At 37.2% G+C, this 15809-nt stretch overlaps 1 protein-coding gene across 3 annotated transcripts in view; it reads left to right on the top strand.

Annotated features, from left to right (window-relative positions):
• The first annotated feature begins 5361 nt into the window (after positions 1 to 5361).
• Positions 5362 to 15809, top strand: part of rab3gap1 (RAB3 GTPase activating protein subunit 1) — a 47618-nt gene continuing 37170 nt past the window's right edge. For all 3 annotated transcript variants that reach the window (XM_069708775.1, XM_069708776.1, XM_069708774.1), the window contains exons 1-10: positions 5362 to 5417; positions 5534 to 5589; positions 6947 to 7025; positions 7120 to 7252; positions 7794 to 7872; positions 9319 to 9438; positions 11651 to 11816; positions 13859 to 13958; positions 14287 to 14368; positions 14703 to 14771. In XM_069708775.1, the coding sequence (XP_069564876.1) occupies positions 5400 to 5417; positions 5534 to 5589; positions 6947 to 7025; positions 7120 to 7252; positions 7794 to 7872; positions 9319 to 9438; positions 11651 to 11816; positions 13859 to 13958; positions 14287 to 14368; positions 14703 to 14771 (902 nt within the window). In that variant the 5' untranslated portion in view covers positions 5362 to 5399. The remainder of the gene's footprint in view (positions 5418 to 5533; positions 5590 to 6946; positions 7026 to 7119; positions 7253 to 7793; positions 7873 to 9318; positions 9439 to 11650; positions 11817 to 13858; positions 13959 to 14286; positions 14369 to 14702; positions 14772 to 15809) is intronic.

The following is a 15809-nucleotide window of genomic DNA, read 5'->3' as shown; positions in this document are numbered from 1 at the left end:
GCAACAAACACATTTATTACAATTTATTTCAACTGGTTTTAATTAACTTCATCAACATCATGTTCCCTTCCTTCTTTATAGCTGGGCCATGAGGCCAATGCAAACCTGTTCACATTATGTATCAAACAACTTAAATGTCCGAAAACTTGTAATTATCACAATTAAATTGAGCACCTTTTCAAACTTTATTTAGGTGCAAATCTTCTACATAACGCTACTTCTGGTATTGTTTGGACTAACTGACGTGAACTTGATGCAGATTTTTTTTTTCTACAGTCGACTTCTTCGAGTTGCAGCTTTGCGTCCCCTGGCGGTCATGTTCTATGCTATCATACTGATCCTGAGACATATGAACGTTCACTTTAACCGGCGCCGTAGCTCGTAAATCGCATCAAGTTGCACAGAGTTGATCAGACATCAGGAAGTCAGACAGAGAAATGGCATAGATTATCCGGCCAACTTTCAAAATGAAACAACTTGTGCAGGCAGCCGATGGTATCACTCTAATCCAGTTTTTTGAAGTAGGACAAGGAATGTGCTCTCTTCCTGGTACAGGCTGGATATTAAACAATTATGAGGATGAATGTTTTGCTTTGCACATGTGACATCCCCCAGTCAGAAGACTGGACCAGACCAGACTACATCTAGGCTATTTACCATAGAAATATCATGTTGTTATAGCCTATTATTAGTGTAATTATATAATATGCTCATACTATACCTTAATTTATGCTTAGACGATCATAATTTTTAAAGAATTCCATTAAAAAATGTTTTTCCTGATGAACACTAAATACACCAACTGATTATTTATATTATATATAGATAATTATATACAAAGATGGATGATTTTATACAAAGGAACAAGCTTTTCATTTTGAATACAACAATCACAACCCTGTCCTATTTCCAAAAAGTTGGGACAATGTGAAAAAAAATTCTGTAAACTCCTGTTTACTTGAAAATCGATCAAAAACATTATATCAAATTTTGAAACTTTTATTGTTTTATAAAATATATGCCCATTTAAAATTTGATGCCAGCAACACTGCCATTTCACGTGACAAACTGATGTTCAAAATGTCTTTATCTCACAAAAAGATGTTCCGTCTAAGCATTAAGTTTAATGCACAACAGTGGTAATGCTTGAACTATGAGATGATAGCTAATGTTTAAGATTTAAATTACTGTTTTCTGTGAAATTGCAGACACAAAGTGACTTGTAACCACTTTGTACTTTATCCCATTTACCACAGTACTGATGAATAAATTTGTTTATAGTTGGAAACTTGTTCGTAAACACTTAGTTTAAGCCGTGGTGCTGTGATGCAGTTTTACATTAGGCTGAGAAAGTGAGATTTGAAATACTGTTTTCTGTGAAATTGCAGACAAAAAGTGACTTGAAACCACTTTGGCCATGTAGTGTATCCCATTTGCCATAGTTTTGAGTAGGAAACTTGTTCGTAAACACAGTTTAATCCGTGGTGCTGTAATGCAGTTTTATGCTGTATTTGAGCTTCTCTCGCTGAGCTAAGGCTGTTTTTGAAACATTGTGTTTCCTGTGAAATTGTCCACACAAAGTGACTTGAAACCACTTTGTCCATGTAGTTTATCCCATTTACCATAGTACTGATGAATAAACTTGTTCGTAAACACTTAGTTTAATCCGTGGCACTGTGATGCAGGTTTATGCTGTATTTGAGCTTCTCTCGCTGACATTGTGGAAACATTGTGTTTCCTGCTAAATTGTCCACACAAAGTGACATGAAACCACTTTGGCCATGTAGTTTATCCCATTTGCCATAGTTCTGAGTACGAAACTTGTTCGTAAACACTTAGTTTAAGCCGTGGCGCTGTGATGCAGTTTTACATTAGGCTGAGAAAGTGAGATTTGAAATACTGTTTTCTGTGAAATTGCAGACACAAAGTGACTTGAAACCACTTTGGCCATGTAGTGTATCCCATTTGCCATAGTTCTGAGTAGGAAACTTGTTTGTAAACACTTAGTTTAAGCCGTGGCGCTGTGATGCAGTTTTACATTAGGCTGAGAAAGTGAGATTTGAAATACTGTTTTCTGTGAAATTGTCCACACAAAGTGACATGAAACCACTTTGGCCATGTAGTGTATCCCATTTGCCATAGTTCTGAGTAGGAAAATTGTTCGTAAACACTTAGTTTAATCCGTGGCACTGTGATGCAGTTTTATGCTGTATTTGAGCTTCTCTCGCTGACATTGTGGAAACATTGTGTTTCCTGCGAAATTGTCCACACAAAGTGACTTGAAACCACTTTGGCCATGTAGTTTATCACATTTGCCATAGTTCTGATGAATAAATTTCTTTATAAACACTTAGTTTAATTTATGGCACTGTGATGCAGTTTTATGCATTATTTGAGCTGAGAAAGTGAGATAAGGCTGTTTTGAAAACATTGTGTTTCCTGTGAAATTGTCCACACAAAGTGACATGAAACCACTTTGGCCATGTAGTGTATCCCATTTGCCATAGTTTTGAGTGGAGAAACTTGTTTGTAAACACTTAGTTTAATCCGTGGTGCTGTGATGATGCAGTTTTACATTAGGCTGAGAAAGTGAGAAACATTGTGTTTTGTGTGAAATTGTCCACACAAAGTGACTTGAAACCACTTTGGCCATGTGCCATAGTTCTAGGTAGGAAACTTGTTTGTAAACACAGTTTAATCCGTGGCGCTGTGATGCAGTTTTATGCTGTATTGGAGCTTCTCTTGCTGAGATAAGGCTTTTTTTGTTAAACATTGTGTTTCCTGTTAAATTGTCCACACAAAGTGACATGAAACCACTTTGGCCATGTAGTGTATCCCATTTGCCATAGTTCTGAGTAGGAAACTTGTTTGTAAACACTTAGTTTAAGCCGTGGCGCTGTGATGCAGTTTTACATTAGGCTGAGAAAGTGAGATTTGAAATACTGTTTTCTGTGAAATTGCAGACACAAAGTGACTTGAAACCACTTTGGCCATGTAGTTTATCCCATTTGCCATAGTACTGATGAAGAAATTTGTTCGTAAACACTTAGTTTAAGCCGTGGCACTGTAATGCAGTTTTATGCTGTATTTGAGCTTCTCTCGCTGAGATAAGGCTGTTTTTGAAACATTGTGTTTCCTGTTAAATTGTCCACACAAAGTGACATGAAACCACTTTGGCCATGTAGTTTATCCCATTTGCCATAGTACTGATGAAGAAATTGTTTGTAAACACTTAGTTTAAGCTGTGGCGCTGTGATGCAGTTTTACATTAGGCTGAGAAAGTGAGATTTGAAATACTGTTTTCTGTGAAATTGCAGACACAAAGTGACTTGAAACCACTTTGGCCATGTAGTGTATCCCATTTGCCATAGTTCTGAGTAGTTGTTCGTAAACACAGTTTAATCCGTGGCACTGTAATCCAGTTTTTTGCTGTATTTGAGCTTCTCTCGCTGAGATAAGGCTGTTTTTGAAACATTGTGTTTCCTGTTAAATTGTCCACACAAAGTGACTTGAAACCACTTTGGCCATGTCGTTTATCCCATTTGCCATAGTACTGATGAATACATTTCTATATAAACACTTAGTTTAGGCTGTGGCACTATGATGCAGTTTTACATTAGGCTGAGAAAGTGAGATTTGATGTTCTGTTTTCTATGAAATTGCAGAGACAAAGTGACTTGAAACCACTTTGGCCATTGTGCTCAACTATTAATCCTAAGGGGCAGACGAAAGGCTGTGTTTGTGAATGAAGGTGCAGACAACAGGGTGTGGTTGTGAATGTGTGAATGAGAGTGAAAGTACTGTGCCAAACCAAAAGGTCACAGGGATAGGTCTGCAACCTGTGGGGTCACATACTGTTGTTCTTTGAGGCATAAACAGGAACAGACAACTGTCTGGAGGACTCCAGGGTGTGAAGGAAGACAACCACCACCTCCACCTCCACCAACCAACAAAGGATACATCAATACACTTGACTTTTTGGTGTCTGGACTATAAGAAGAAGGTCAGGGAGAGTCAGGAGGTCAGACTTCATAAACTGACACATACTCTGTTGTGGTCAGGGAAACATAGTCTGGACCCAGAGCTCTGTAAACTGGTTATTCTGCTGCTGTTAAATAAATATCTTGAAGCCTGACATATTCTCCTATTGCCTCATTAAAGAACATGCAGGACTGGGGGCTGACACATATTGGCTTTGTACTAGCAGGAGCCCAAGTCCAACAATTTGGTGACCCCGACATGATGAGGACGGAGAAGTGAAGGCGGTAAAAAGGCAACCAACAGCGGACATCTGGTCAACGGTGACAACAGTACCAGCACATCTAAGAAGGTAAGCAGACACCTGTTTTCACGAGCCCAAGTCCAACACCATGTAGTTTATCCCATTTGCCATAGTGTTATAATGTGTTATAAATCAAGGTGTTATAATGTCATTTTATGCAGATTTTGTCTTTAAATATCTCAGTAACTCTACAGCAAAATGACTTAATACTCTGTAAAAACGTAATCTGGGTCATTCTGACCAGGAATCCACTGAAGTGTTCTAATCACCTATTGAGGAGTTTAAATTTTTTTTTTTTTATAATAATGCATAATATTTGGACAGTTTGACTGTGTTATATGAAATGTGTGTGTGAAATGCAAATGCCTCTATTCAGGAATTTTATTTTTTAATATCTAAAATTAGGACATAGTCAACGTGTATTTTGTCATTTGGATCTTACCAGACTCTCCCTTTAAATAACTCAATAACTCTACAGTAATATTTCTTGACACTCTTCAAAAACATTGTCTGGGTCCACCTGAACAGGAATCCACTGAAAGTTTCTAATCACCTGTTGAGGAGTTTAATTTTTTTTTTTTTTTATTTTTTTATAATAATGTGTAAGATTTGGAAAGTTTGACTGGGTTATAATGGGGGAATGTGTGTGTGAAATGCAATATAATAACTAAAAAAATAAATAAATATATAATTCATAATTTTACAATAACAGTATTGCATTTCATATAATGTGCAATGTAATGTAATATCTGGACAATTCTTTCTCCTTTCTGGCTTCTCCAAGTACCCGTACCCTAACATCACAGATAGCACATTTATAATCCAAGCGTTGGCTGGTTTGACTGGGTTTTCATAGATGACGGCCCATGTTACAACAGTTTTCTACCATAGGGTATAATGGGTTATTAAGTGCCGAGTGGGAGGCTGGATAGGGATTATAAGCACGGTGATGTTGGGTTGGGGTGGGGGACGAGTGGGTAGTAAAGATTACAGTAAACGTACTGTCTGATTCACACTCCGGAGCAGAAGGTGGCGGTATTGAGCTAATAAACTGGATGCCAACCGCCCTAAAACAAGAACAACAAGTACAACGACAGGACGACAACAGGGCGACAACATGGCCGCAGACAACGACGTGAGTTTCTTAAGCAAAATAACCTAGTACAGGAAGTTGGCACAATTGTTGAAGCGCGCATCTCACAACAGGAGAAATTAATTTATGTCCATACTGAACCTGTTTTTCTCTTCCAGCCCGAGTTAGAGGTTTTTGAGATCACCGATTTCACCACCGCGTCCGAGTGGGAACGGTAGGAGAGCCTATTGACGTTGTGATGATCAAAATTACGAGCTTCGGCAACACCAAGATAGAACTATTTCTACGAGTGATCAGTAGGGTATTTGTCGTGCCGTCTTGATGCCACAATGACAGAGTGGGACCCAACATTAACATGCATTCATTTCCTGGAGACTTCGCCTACCTTGACCTTAATTACTACTTGGCTAAACCCAACACGTACCCTAAATGTAACCTAAACCTATCTCAACCTTAACCCTCCGGTAATGTTCAATTGTAAGGAACAGAAATAATGTTACCGGGTCAAAAATGACCATGTGCATGCAACCATCTGCAAGTAGTTAATATAGTTCTCCATAAACATTAGGCTATCTTTTTGCTCATTTAAAATCAAAAGAATACATATTTTTATACAAGATATCCATATTTATATGGATATATAAGAATCCAGTTTTTCATCCCTTGAAAATGATGTTTTGCTAATGAAAAACTAGATCTTTAATCCATGTATTTTATTTATACTTCTATTTGAACGTTTTCAAGATTCTTGACATATATTCTGTCATGTTTGTTGATAACAGGGTTTTCCCTTGGTTTCTGGAGGGCTTAAGTGCTGTAGCTGCAGTAAAGGGCAGTCATTTGACAAAAAAACCCGATGCATTTTCTGATCATTTTGGACTATTTTTATGGCTTTTTATAAAAATAATGTACTGTGATTTTCTTATATAGTCAGCCCATATCCAGCAGCCAGCTAGGACAGGTATGATTAGAATTATATTTTAATGTTATCCATTACCGTATATGTCATTGTCACTTAAAAAAAAAATCAGCTTGATTGATATGGCAGAACCCCTATGCTTTGATTATTGGTGTTATTTATATTTGCAGCCTACCAGCTCCAAAGGTAAAATTGAGAGTTGATAAACTGTAAAAAATGTGTTGGGTAAATATTTGATTTTCATACATCTTCACAGCATAATTTTTTGTTTTAATTTCAATGAAAGATCAATCGTGTATTAAAATACTTTGATCAATACAAACTTGAAAACTGAAATCCAAATTGTCAAGCTATTGTTAAAATTTGACTTAACGGTGAACCTGAAATAATTAATCTATGGAAAGGTAGACTGGTGTTTGAAAGATGCTCCTGAATTGTAATGTTATCACAGTGCTATGGACAACTGGTAGTTTAGTTATTTAAATTGTTGATTACTTTTCTGACAGTCAGTTAATTGACTGAAGTGCTTTTTTCTCAATTTCCAATGTGATGGTTCTTAACAAAAGTCACTTATCAATGTATGCTATAATTGAATACTGTGTATGTCCAACAATTCCCAACCGCTGAGCAAAATCCATTTATCTATGTCAAGGTTTGTGTCCAGAGTTGAAGAAGTGCTAAATGACTGGAAGCTGACTGGGAACTCTGCTAGGAAGTTGTCTCCAGAAAAGGTATTCTGATCTCATTCATCTTTCAATATTTAGCTGAATAAAGTAAATGTTTTTCACATTAATTTAGTCATGATGCTTTTCTGTTTAAACACAGGGTGAATACACCAATGGCACCTGGGGGGAGAAGTCAAGGGATATTAATTTTGCCGACTTTAAGTTCTACATAACCCACTACTACCTGAAACAAGAATGTGAGCGGGACGATGGGAAGGACACACTTGAGGAAGGTACACCCATATTTGAATGTGCAAGTATTACGATACTTACGATTGATAACCTTGGGGTGTGTTTTGGGTCATTATGTATTTAAAAAAAAAAACAACACATGGTTGTCCCACAACTTGCAAACGTTGGTGGGATGGTGTGTTGCGGCAAAATCTTGTCGCCTTGAATTCTGAATATATTGTAGTGTTACCAGTAAAACTCCCCACTCACCATCAAACCTCCTTCATGATAGGAGCCACATATGCAGATACAATCTGTTCCAAATTTTAGTGTAATGACACGGTGGTTGCAACAAAAAACGCGTGTTTTTGTTGACACAGGTAGGGTGCTTTTAAAAACATGCTGATATTCTGGTCTGGTATTCAGCAGTTGTGAGGCTGATAGCTTAATTTTGGGCTTTTATTGTGTGGTATTTTTTGCAGTCATGTAACAAATGTAGTGTTCGTCAACTCGAGTAACGTTCATCTGTGTCTGCTCTGCTGCGCAAGTATCTGTGTGACAGATGTTAAGATGAAGGATAACATGTTTGTTTCTCGTGTCCAGATGCCTTACCCATGGCAATGCAGGACCTTTTGTGTATGAACAATGATTTCCCTCCCCGAGCCCACTGCCTGGTCAGATGGTGAGTTCAGTCATTCATCATGTTTTCATGCTAAGCCAAACCAGGAAAAACCAGGGAACATAATTAACATGCAGAAGATAAGTGATAAGTTTATACTCCTACCACCAAACTTATTTTGGAGCATGGCTTTGGCTAAGGGACTCCAACCATTTTTCCTCCAAGATCTACTTTGACAAAATGAAAGTGCCCATGTTTAGTAACATGTGTTCACATAGCTGAGCTCACCAGCTGAAAAAGCTTCTTTTATGTAAACAATAAAAATTGACACTCTTCACACATTTTGTGTCACAATGGCTTAAATAGATTTTTTTCTGTATGCATTTCTTTTATTTTCAATTGATGAAGCTCACACTACTCACATCTGTCATTTAAAACAAAAGAATGTTATTATTATTATTATTATTATTTTTTTTTATAAGGATAGGCATTTCAGGCAAAAATACTATTTGAAATTAGCTTGAATCTATTTGTAACTAAGGCTCAAAAAATGCCCTTCAACTTGTAAAACTGGCCATGGTTTGTGTCCAACATCAAACTCTGGCCATCAATTACTGATCAGTGGATGGGCCGTCTGCTCAGTGCTTCGCTCTAATGTCAGTGTTTTGCAGAGTTTGACTGCACCTTATATTCATTTATGTTTTTAGGAGTACCACAGAACTTTCTGACAGCTGTAGTCGTTTTTGCTTGTTTCTGCTGTTTGCACCGGGTCATCTAATCTCACACAGCAGCACACAGTTTTAGCTGGCAAATAAGGAAGAACGATAGTCACACACACACACTAATATATTTTTATATAACAACTACTTCAATATTTAAAAATCGTGTCCCATCCCTAGTCCCTTACTTGTCTATATTTTCTCTCTGTCCACATATCACTATATGACATCACTCCCCTTCCTATTCACTCCATCTGTAATTCATGTGATTCCTTCACATAGTCTTTACTGCATAATTATATGAGTTTGCACAGACATGAATGTAAACTGCAGTTTGACTGGTTGGCAAAGGCATACAACTGCAAGGTGATAATTCTAGTTAAAGTTGTTAACTGCATTTACTTGGAGTCACCTTGCAGTCTTTTTCCTATACCAAAAAATGGCATGGAATGTGTAATATAGCGACCAACATAACTGGTAAATGCTTTTTTGTAAACACAGAAGTTATTACGTCCCTATATAGTCCTTACATTTTATTCTAAGATCAACTGATGATTCTAGTATGTATGAACTGTACAACATTTTTAATACAAAAAACTATTTTGTGAATTGATTCCGGTAATAGCAAACATATCATTACACTAATGTCAGCTATGAAAAAAATTTAGGGATACACCATGATTTAGAGAAACAAACTAGTTGCTATAAATATAGTGTAGAAAGGTTGTGAAGCAGAGAAAAATATAATGCTCACGTGTATGTTCTGCTGAAACTTTGCATGTGTTGACAGGTATGGCATACAAGAGTTCTTGGTCATCACCCCTGGAACAAACTGTGAAGCCATTATTAGCGAGTCCAAATGCAATCTGCTTCTCAGCTCAATTTCTGTCTCTCTGGCCAACAGTGGCTGGTAAGTCATTTTCATCACTCAAGACAGTAGGCAGCTTTATCATATGCTTCCTCATAAATGTTTTGTCAATTTTCTGTGTTACTGCAATGATCAGTCAAATCCCTACAGCTTCAGTCATATAAATAAAATAAGTACATCCCCTAGAAGTGGTTGGCTTTTTAGCATATTTAGACAAGCAAACATTTGATACTCTTTGAGACAGTGCATACAGAGAAGAGGGGTTTCCTTAAACCACACGATAGGGAAAATGAGCTTTTTCAATCCTATATTTAAGATGTAACATTCTGCTGTGGAAAATGTTAGTAAAAAATGTGCCTATGGCCAGAGATATACTTTCTTTTTTTAACCATACATTTGCATTCACAACCGTTTGCATTGTGAACATTATTGCTCACATACTTGCCTCTGTACTCTGCGTGTTACTGGAAGACTATACCAGAGGGCACACCAGAGAAAGATAGATACTGTTAGAACATCCTGATTTGGCTGATATAAGCCATAAACATGGCGGCAATCAACAATTTTCTACCGTGCATGGACATAATGGTCTATGACTTGTTTCAACGTAGGTTTGCAGGTACTTGATCCTGTCACATCTCTATGCCGCTGCTAAACTGCTCTTATCGGTCATATGTATATTTCATCTTGGTAACTAGGGACTACTAGTGAGAGCGTGAGTGAGAGAGTGAGAGAGCGAGCGAGCGAGCAAGCCAATGCTCCAAACAGATGCAGGATACGTGAGGCAGCCATCATGTGCACGTAACCCGGTAGTTTAAAGCAAGTATATCTTTGGCCTATGAGGATAGTATGGCCCCTTGTCACAGAAATAACATTTTATTGGTGCTTTGCATAATTCTCCACCAGTCTCCAACACTGACTTGTAAAAGATTTTGACTGTTAGATGTTTGAGTTTTCTTCATATTTGGGCTTTTACTCACGCATTACACAAACCTCAGTTTCTTTTTTGAGTCTTTCCTTGGTGCATCTGCTTGTGGGCCTACGATTTACACCCTTTTGAAAGGTCAACTTCCTGTTAAATCCATTTGTCATGGTGAAAGATCAAACTTCTAAAATCACAATGGCGACGCCCTTTGACAAAAACACATGGGCTCCTAAATATATCATCACCAACGTCTTAAGGCTATTCTGATGTGATCATTTAGCTCGAAGAAGCACGTGAAAGTATGAAAAATATAATTTCCTTTTGCCAGTAGGTGTTGCTATGTCTGTAACTGAATATTACCATGAAAATGTCTTCAGGGTGGTACTTTCATCAAACATGTAAAGTTTAAAGATTATCAGACAATGTACATTCAAATTACAACAAGTTTAATGTAATGGCGAAACACTCAAAATGGCCACCACGCCATGGTTCGACGAAAACAAATTATTAGGGCCCGAGCACCGATGGTGCGAAAGCCCTATTGTTTTTTTTTTAAAAATTATTTTTCATCCACGAAGGCCATAAGACTATACAGACCAAATTTCAAGTGGACCACTTGCTGCTCGAGCCCTAATAAATAGTAAAAAAAAAGCTATTGTTACATATCTATTCAGGTTGTATGTCTGAATATATGTTTTACTGATTGTCAGAGCTAAATTCTGCTTTGTCAAAAAAACAATACAATTTCTCAGTTTCAACATTGGATATGTAGTCTGTGTTCTATTTTTCAAATATAAGCTTACGTTTGCAAATCATCACACTCTGTTTTTATTTACATTTCACAGCGTCCCAACTTTTGTGGAAATGGGGTTCTATTTTTCAACAGACAACACTTTTTGAAATGAGGTTCAGTGAGCAAAGATGTCTCATTTTGTTAAATGCTTGTTGCTTTAACCTCCTATTTGTTTTTCTGTTGGTGCTTTTCTTTTTGCTTATTGGTGCGTATTTACTTATATATTTTTAGAAGGGGAAAGTGAGAGCTGATCACAAGTGGTCACTGGACATCTCCAGTGACCACTTGTGATCATTTGGAGTGAACAGACAGGTTAAAGCTGGCCATTTGTGATTTGATCACATCAAGAATAGATCGGGATGGATTTATAATGCCAGGTGTACACAGCTCCTGTGATTCAGTTGGTGCTACTAAGCTTCATAGGATCAAGCTGGTTGAGAGAACCATCAGCTAAATATGAGTGGTATAAGGTAGAATGAGTGAACACACTAAAGTCTTTGTAGTAATGGCTGCTCCTTTTTATCTTATGCATTTAGTCAGGTGCCCGTGTTTGTGCAGATCCAGCAGAAGTGGAGGCGGATGTATGCTGGAGAGTGCCATGGTCCAGGTGTGCGCACTGACTTTGAGATTGTCCAACTTCGCAAGGTGCCTAGCCAATACAACCACTTGTCTGGCCTGCTTGACATCTTCAAGTCTAAGATAGTAAGTGTTCAGGAGCAAGGTACATGAGAATTTTTTTCATATATGTAACTGACGTGACCCAGCTTTAACTTGATCAAACACAATTGCACTTTCTCTCTGTATATTGTAGTCCCCCTCCAAACTTTATGAACTGACAAGGGACCGACATAAATTTCTTCTTTTCAAGTGATTTTTGGTTGCTATCACACACACAGAGTTGAATGCACTACACTTTGTTTGTTTGGTTAAAACTGTAAAAACTGTCAAGGAATGATATGATGGAGATTTGTTTTCATGCCAGCCAAACAACAGTACTTAAACCACAGTAGAAGGATGGTCCCTCCACAAACTGAACACACCAGTTTGCCTCACAAATTAGGATTTAGTTTCTACATGTCTTTTCTTATACCATAATTTTGCTCATTTTGAATTTGATGCCAGCAACATCATTCAAAAAAGTTGGGACAGCGTTAACAGTTGTGTGATGCTAAAAAAAAAAATCACCTGGTCGAACATCTTTCTACTTATTATTTGTTAACTGGCAACAGGTCAGTAACATAATTGACTTTAAAAAGAGAATCCCAGCTATTGAGAAGCTGAAATCCTGCAGGCAAAAATGGGACAACATTTCACACTCCAAACTCCAGCAACTGGGCTTCTCAGTTCCCAAACATTTACAGAGTGTTGTTACAAGAAGAGGTGAAGAAGCACAGTGGCAAACATCCTCTTGTCCCAGCTTCTTTGAGATGTGTTGTTGGCATATTTCATAAAACAATACAAGTTCTCAGTTTCAACAGTTAATGTTGTCTCTGTTAAATTTTCATTTGAACATGGTTCATGTGGTTTGCAAATCATTGCATTTTATTTCCATTTTACAATAAAAAAAAAAATTGGAAACGGGGTTGTAGAGGAAGGGATATTTAGCTTTTCTCTGAGTTGATGCCTAATGGCTTTTCCATATACTCCAACAAGCTCTCCGTTGCTTTGTGTCTGACTTCTGTGCGTGTGTCCTAAGGGTGTGCGAGTCCCCTTGGACTGTTGGCCCTGTCCGCAACCTAGTGTTTTTGAACGCTTTGTAATACTTTTAACAGTCTGGGCCAAAGCCACCAGGGTTTCATGTTACTCTAATCCCTAAATTATTCACTTCAAATTTTGTTATAGGTCCTTATAGGACATTTTGAGGGTCTATGTCCCCTCCTTTTCATGTCCACTTGGTACAGCTAGTCACTTATATCCACATGGTATGTGTCCTGGATATTCTGCAACTAAGGCTCACAAAGAAGTTGGAAGTTGGCAGGCACCTTTAACATCAGGTTTCAGGCAATAAACAAAGCTATACTTTAGACAGCCTTTTTAAAATTTTGTCTCTGTTTTAGCAGAGTTCCTGGATATGTGCTGATAATTGGAAAAACAAACAGGAACTTGTTGATATACGGAACCCGTTAAATTCATTTCAACGAGACAGCATTTGATCAAGGCCTCCATATAGGGATAGTCATGTATACATACATCAGTATTTTCCCATAGTAAAGCCTTTATGAGCATAGGCATAACCCCTTTCTCAGTAGTTTTACACTCACTAAGATTCACTTATGTATTTTTCATAACAGTATGGTATTGCCCAAAAGTAGGCTTTATCGGTTTGTAAGCTGTTAAGGACCATTTCCACCTTAACAAATGAAATTTCCCCAGGGACATGCAACTCCACCTCACTGCTGATTCCTCAGAATTCCTTCTTACTGAAAAGGTGTGCAAGATATAGGTGGTTTTGATATAGTGGGTCTTGGGCATCTCCAGGTACATTTGCTTATTTGGGTGTACTTTCTAATTGTAATCAGTTTACTTGATTCTTTTCTTCAGATGATGTTGTATAATTGAGTCTCAAACTGCCAAAAATGTTTGTTTTTTTCAATAAAAAAAAAGTGTTTTCATAAATAGTTAAACACAGTTCAATTAATATATATTTTAAAATGTGACTTGTGTATATCTTATGTCACAGTGCGAAAAAAAAAACTGGTTTAATGATCACAATTAGCCATAGTAACAGCTGTTTTCCTCATTAGGGTTGCACCCTGTTCCCTCTACCTCCTGTCAACATTGCCATTCGCTTTACTTATATTCTCCAAGACTGGCAGCAGCATTCGTGGCCGCAGCAGCCTCCAGGTAGGTATACTCAGAACAGAGGATGATGTCGTTACACATGATGTAATCACAATCACATACTCATGGTTTTAAACCAGGGCTTTAATGGTTTCAAAGTACAATAATACAATGTTGTGGCTAAAGAAAACATTAATTAAAGGACATTTTGCAATTCTGTTATATTTCAATATATCATCATTGTATAATGCAAAATATTTGTACATACTGATGTCCATTGCCTTTGGTGATCCCAGTGACCATTGCCTGGTTCACATAAATACCCAACAAATGTATTTCTTCTACTTTTTTTAAAACTTTTTTTAATTTTTTTTTTATCATTTGTTGCTAGACTTTGACACACTCCTTGGAGGTGAAGTAGGAGGGGTGGAGTTTGGGAAGGTTCCATTTGGAGCATGTGAGGAACCAATCAGGTAAAGACATTGTAACTTTGATGACAATACCTTCCAAAAACCAACAGGAAATTACCAACAAAACTGATGTTTTAATAACAAATTAGTGTGGACAGTAGATATGATAACTTTATGGCATGTGACATGATGATGTAATATGTGCTTGTCATGTCATTGAGATCTTAGTTGGCTTTTGACATATAGGTAGGGGATGGGAGGTTGTTTTCTTTTATTATTTTGGTATCTTTTTGTGGGAGCGTATGCTTATGTGTTTACCTTTTTATATTTTGATGTAAAAATGATACATTAATCTCTTGCAAAAATTTAATAATTTGTCTGCTTTTGACTGTTGTAGTGAACTTCATCTTGCAACCACCTGGCCTCACCTGACAGAGGGTATAGTTGTGGATAATGATGTCTACAGGTAGGAATGTCCTCAATTTTCCAGGGTGTGCAATCGATGCAATGGATTTGTTTTGTAGACTGTCTGACTCCCACTGTAACAACGACCTGCTTTCATGTTATTCTTTTAAGATTTCCTATTCTTTGCTTAAAAAATAAATACAGCAACTCTGCCTTTTTTGAACCTAAAATGTACACCTAAAAGTAGATGGAGAAGAGAAAATCTCTGATTTTAGATTTAAAAAAATGGTCGCTCTATTTATTGTTGCAGTGGCTATTAGGCCTCTCCCAACCAAGGAAAGTGTTGATCATCTCCTCAGTCTTTGAGTTATTTGATGAAGAAATAGGAAAAAGTGAACAGTGGTTGTGACAGAGCTCAGGGCAGAGCAAACCCCTCTGTGGCACATATAGCATATTGCAAACTCTTAATGTAGCCAGCTAAGTGCCCTTTTATTCTATTTTGGAAATATTCTTATGCCAAATTGCACATAATTCATGTTTAAAAGTTCTACCTAAAGATTTTCAATGTTGCTCTGTCAGGGAACTGATTGATTGAGATTCCAGAAGCTTCAGCTTGGGTTTCTCTGAAGTACTTCATGATTTTGAGATCTGCTTTGATATCTTGCTTGTAGAAGCTAACTTTTTTCACTTTTGTTTTTCGGACTTACTTTGCATTTGCATCCATCTTGTAAATATCTTATATGTACTGGATTTCTGGAAGGCTTGGCTGCTGTGGTTGCGGGAGGGGATTTAGGGGCACAATAGTTATTTGATGGAAAACTGCATTTTCAATGAATTTGGACTTAGTGACGGCTATGATTAAAACTTTTTTTATTTATTTTTTATCTTATCCATACTCTTATCAGTCTGGTTCTTTATCAGTACTCTTATTGGTTAATCTTATAATATTTATATTTTAAATATGACAAATAATTTTTTTTATAGCAGGAAAAGAAACATTTACAAACGGAAAGAAATGAATAGAAAGTCAATAATATCTGACTGAAATTTTTTGGCATCAAAATCATGAGTGAAGTTAAGATGGAATAAAGAACAGACA

Source organism: Brachyistius frenatus, unplaced genomic scaffold, assembly GCF_029030835.1.
Source record: "Brachyistius frenatus isolate BFR_SWC_R1_liver_20210118 unplaced genomic scaffold, ASM2903083v1 Contig_78, whole genome shotgun sequence".
NCBI classification, from domain to species: domain Eukaryota; kingdom Metazoa; phylum Chordata; class Actinopteri; family Embiotocidae; genus Brachyistius; species Brachyistius frenatus.
This window is presented reverse-complemented; position numbering and strand designations above follow the sequence as displayed.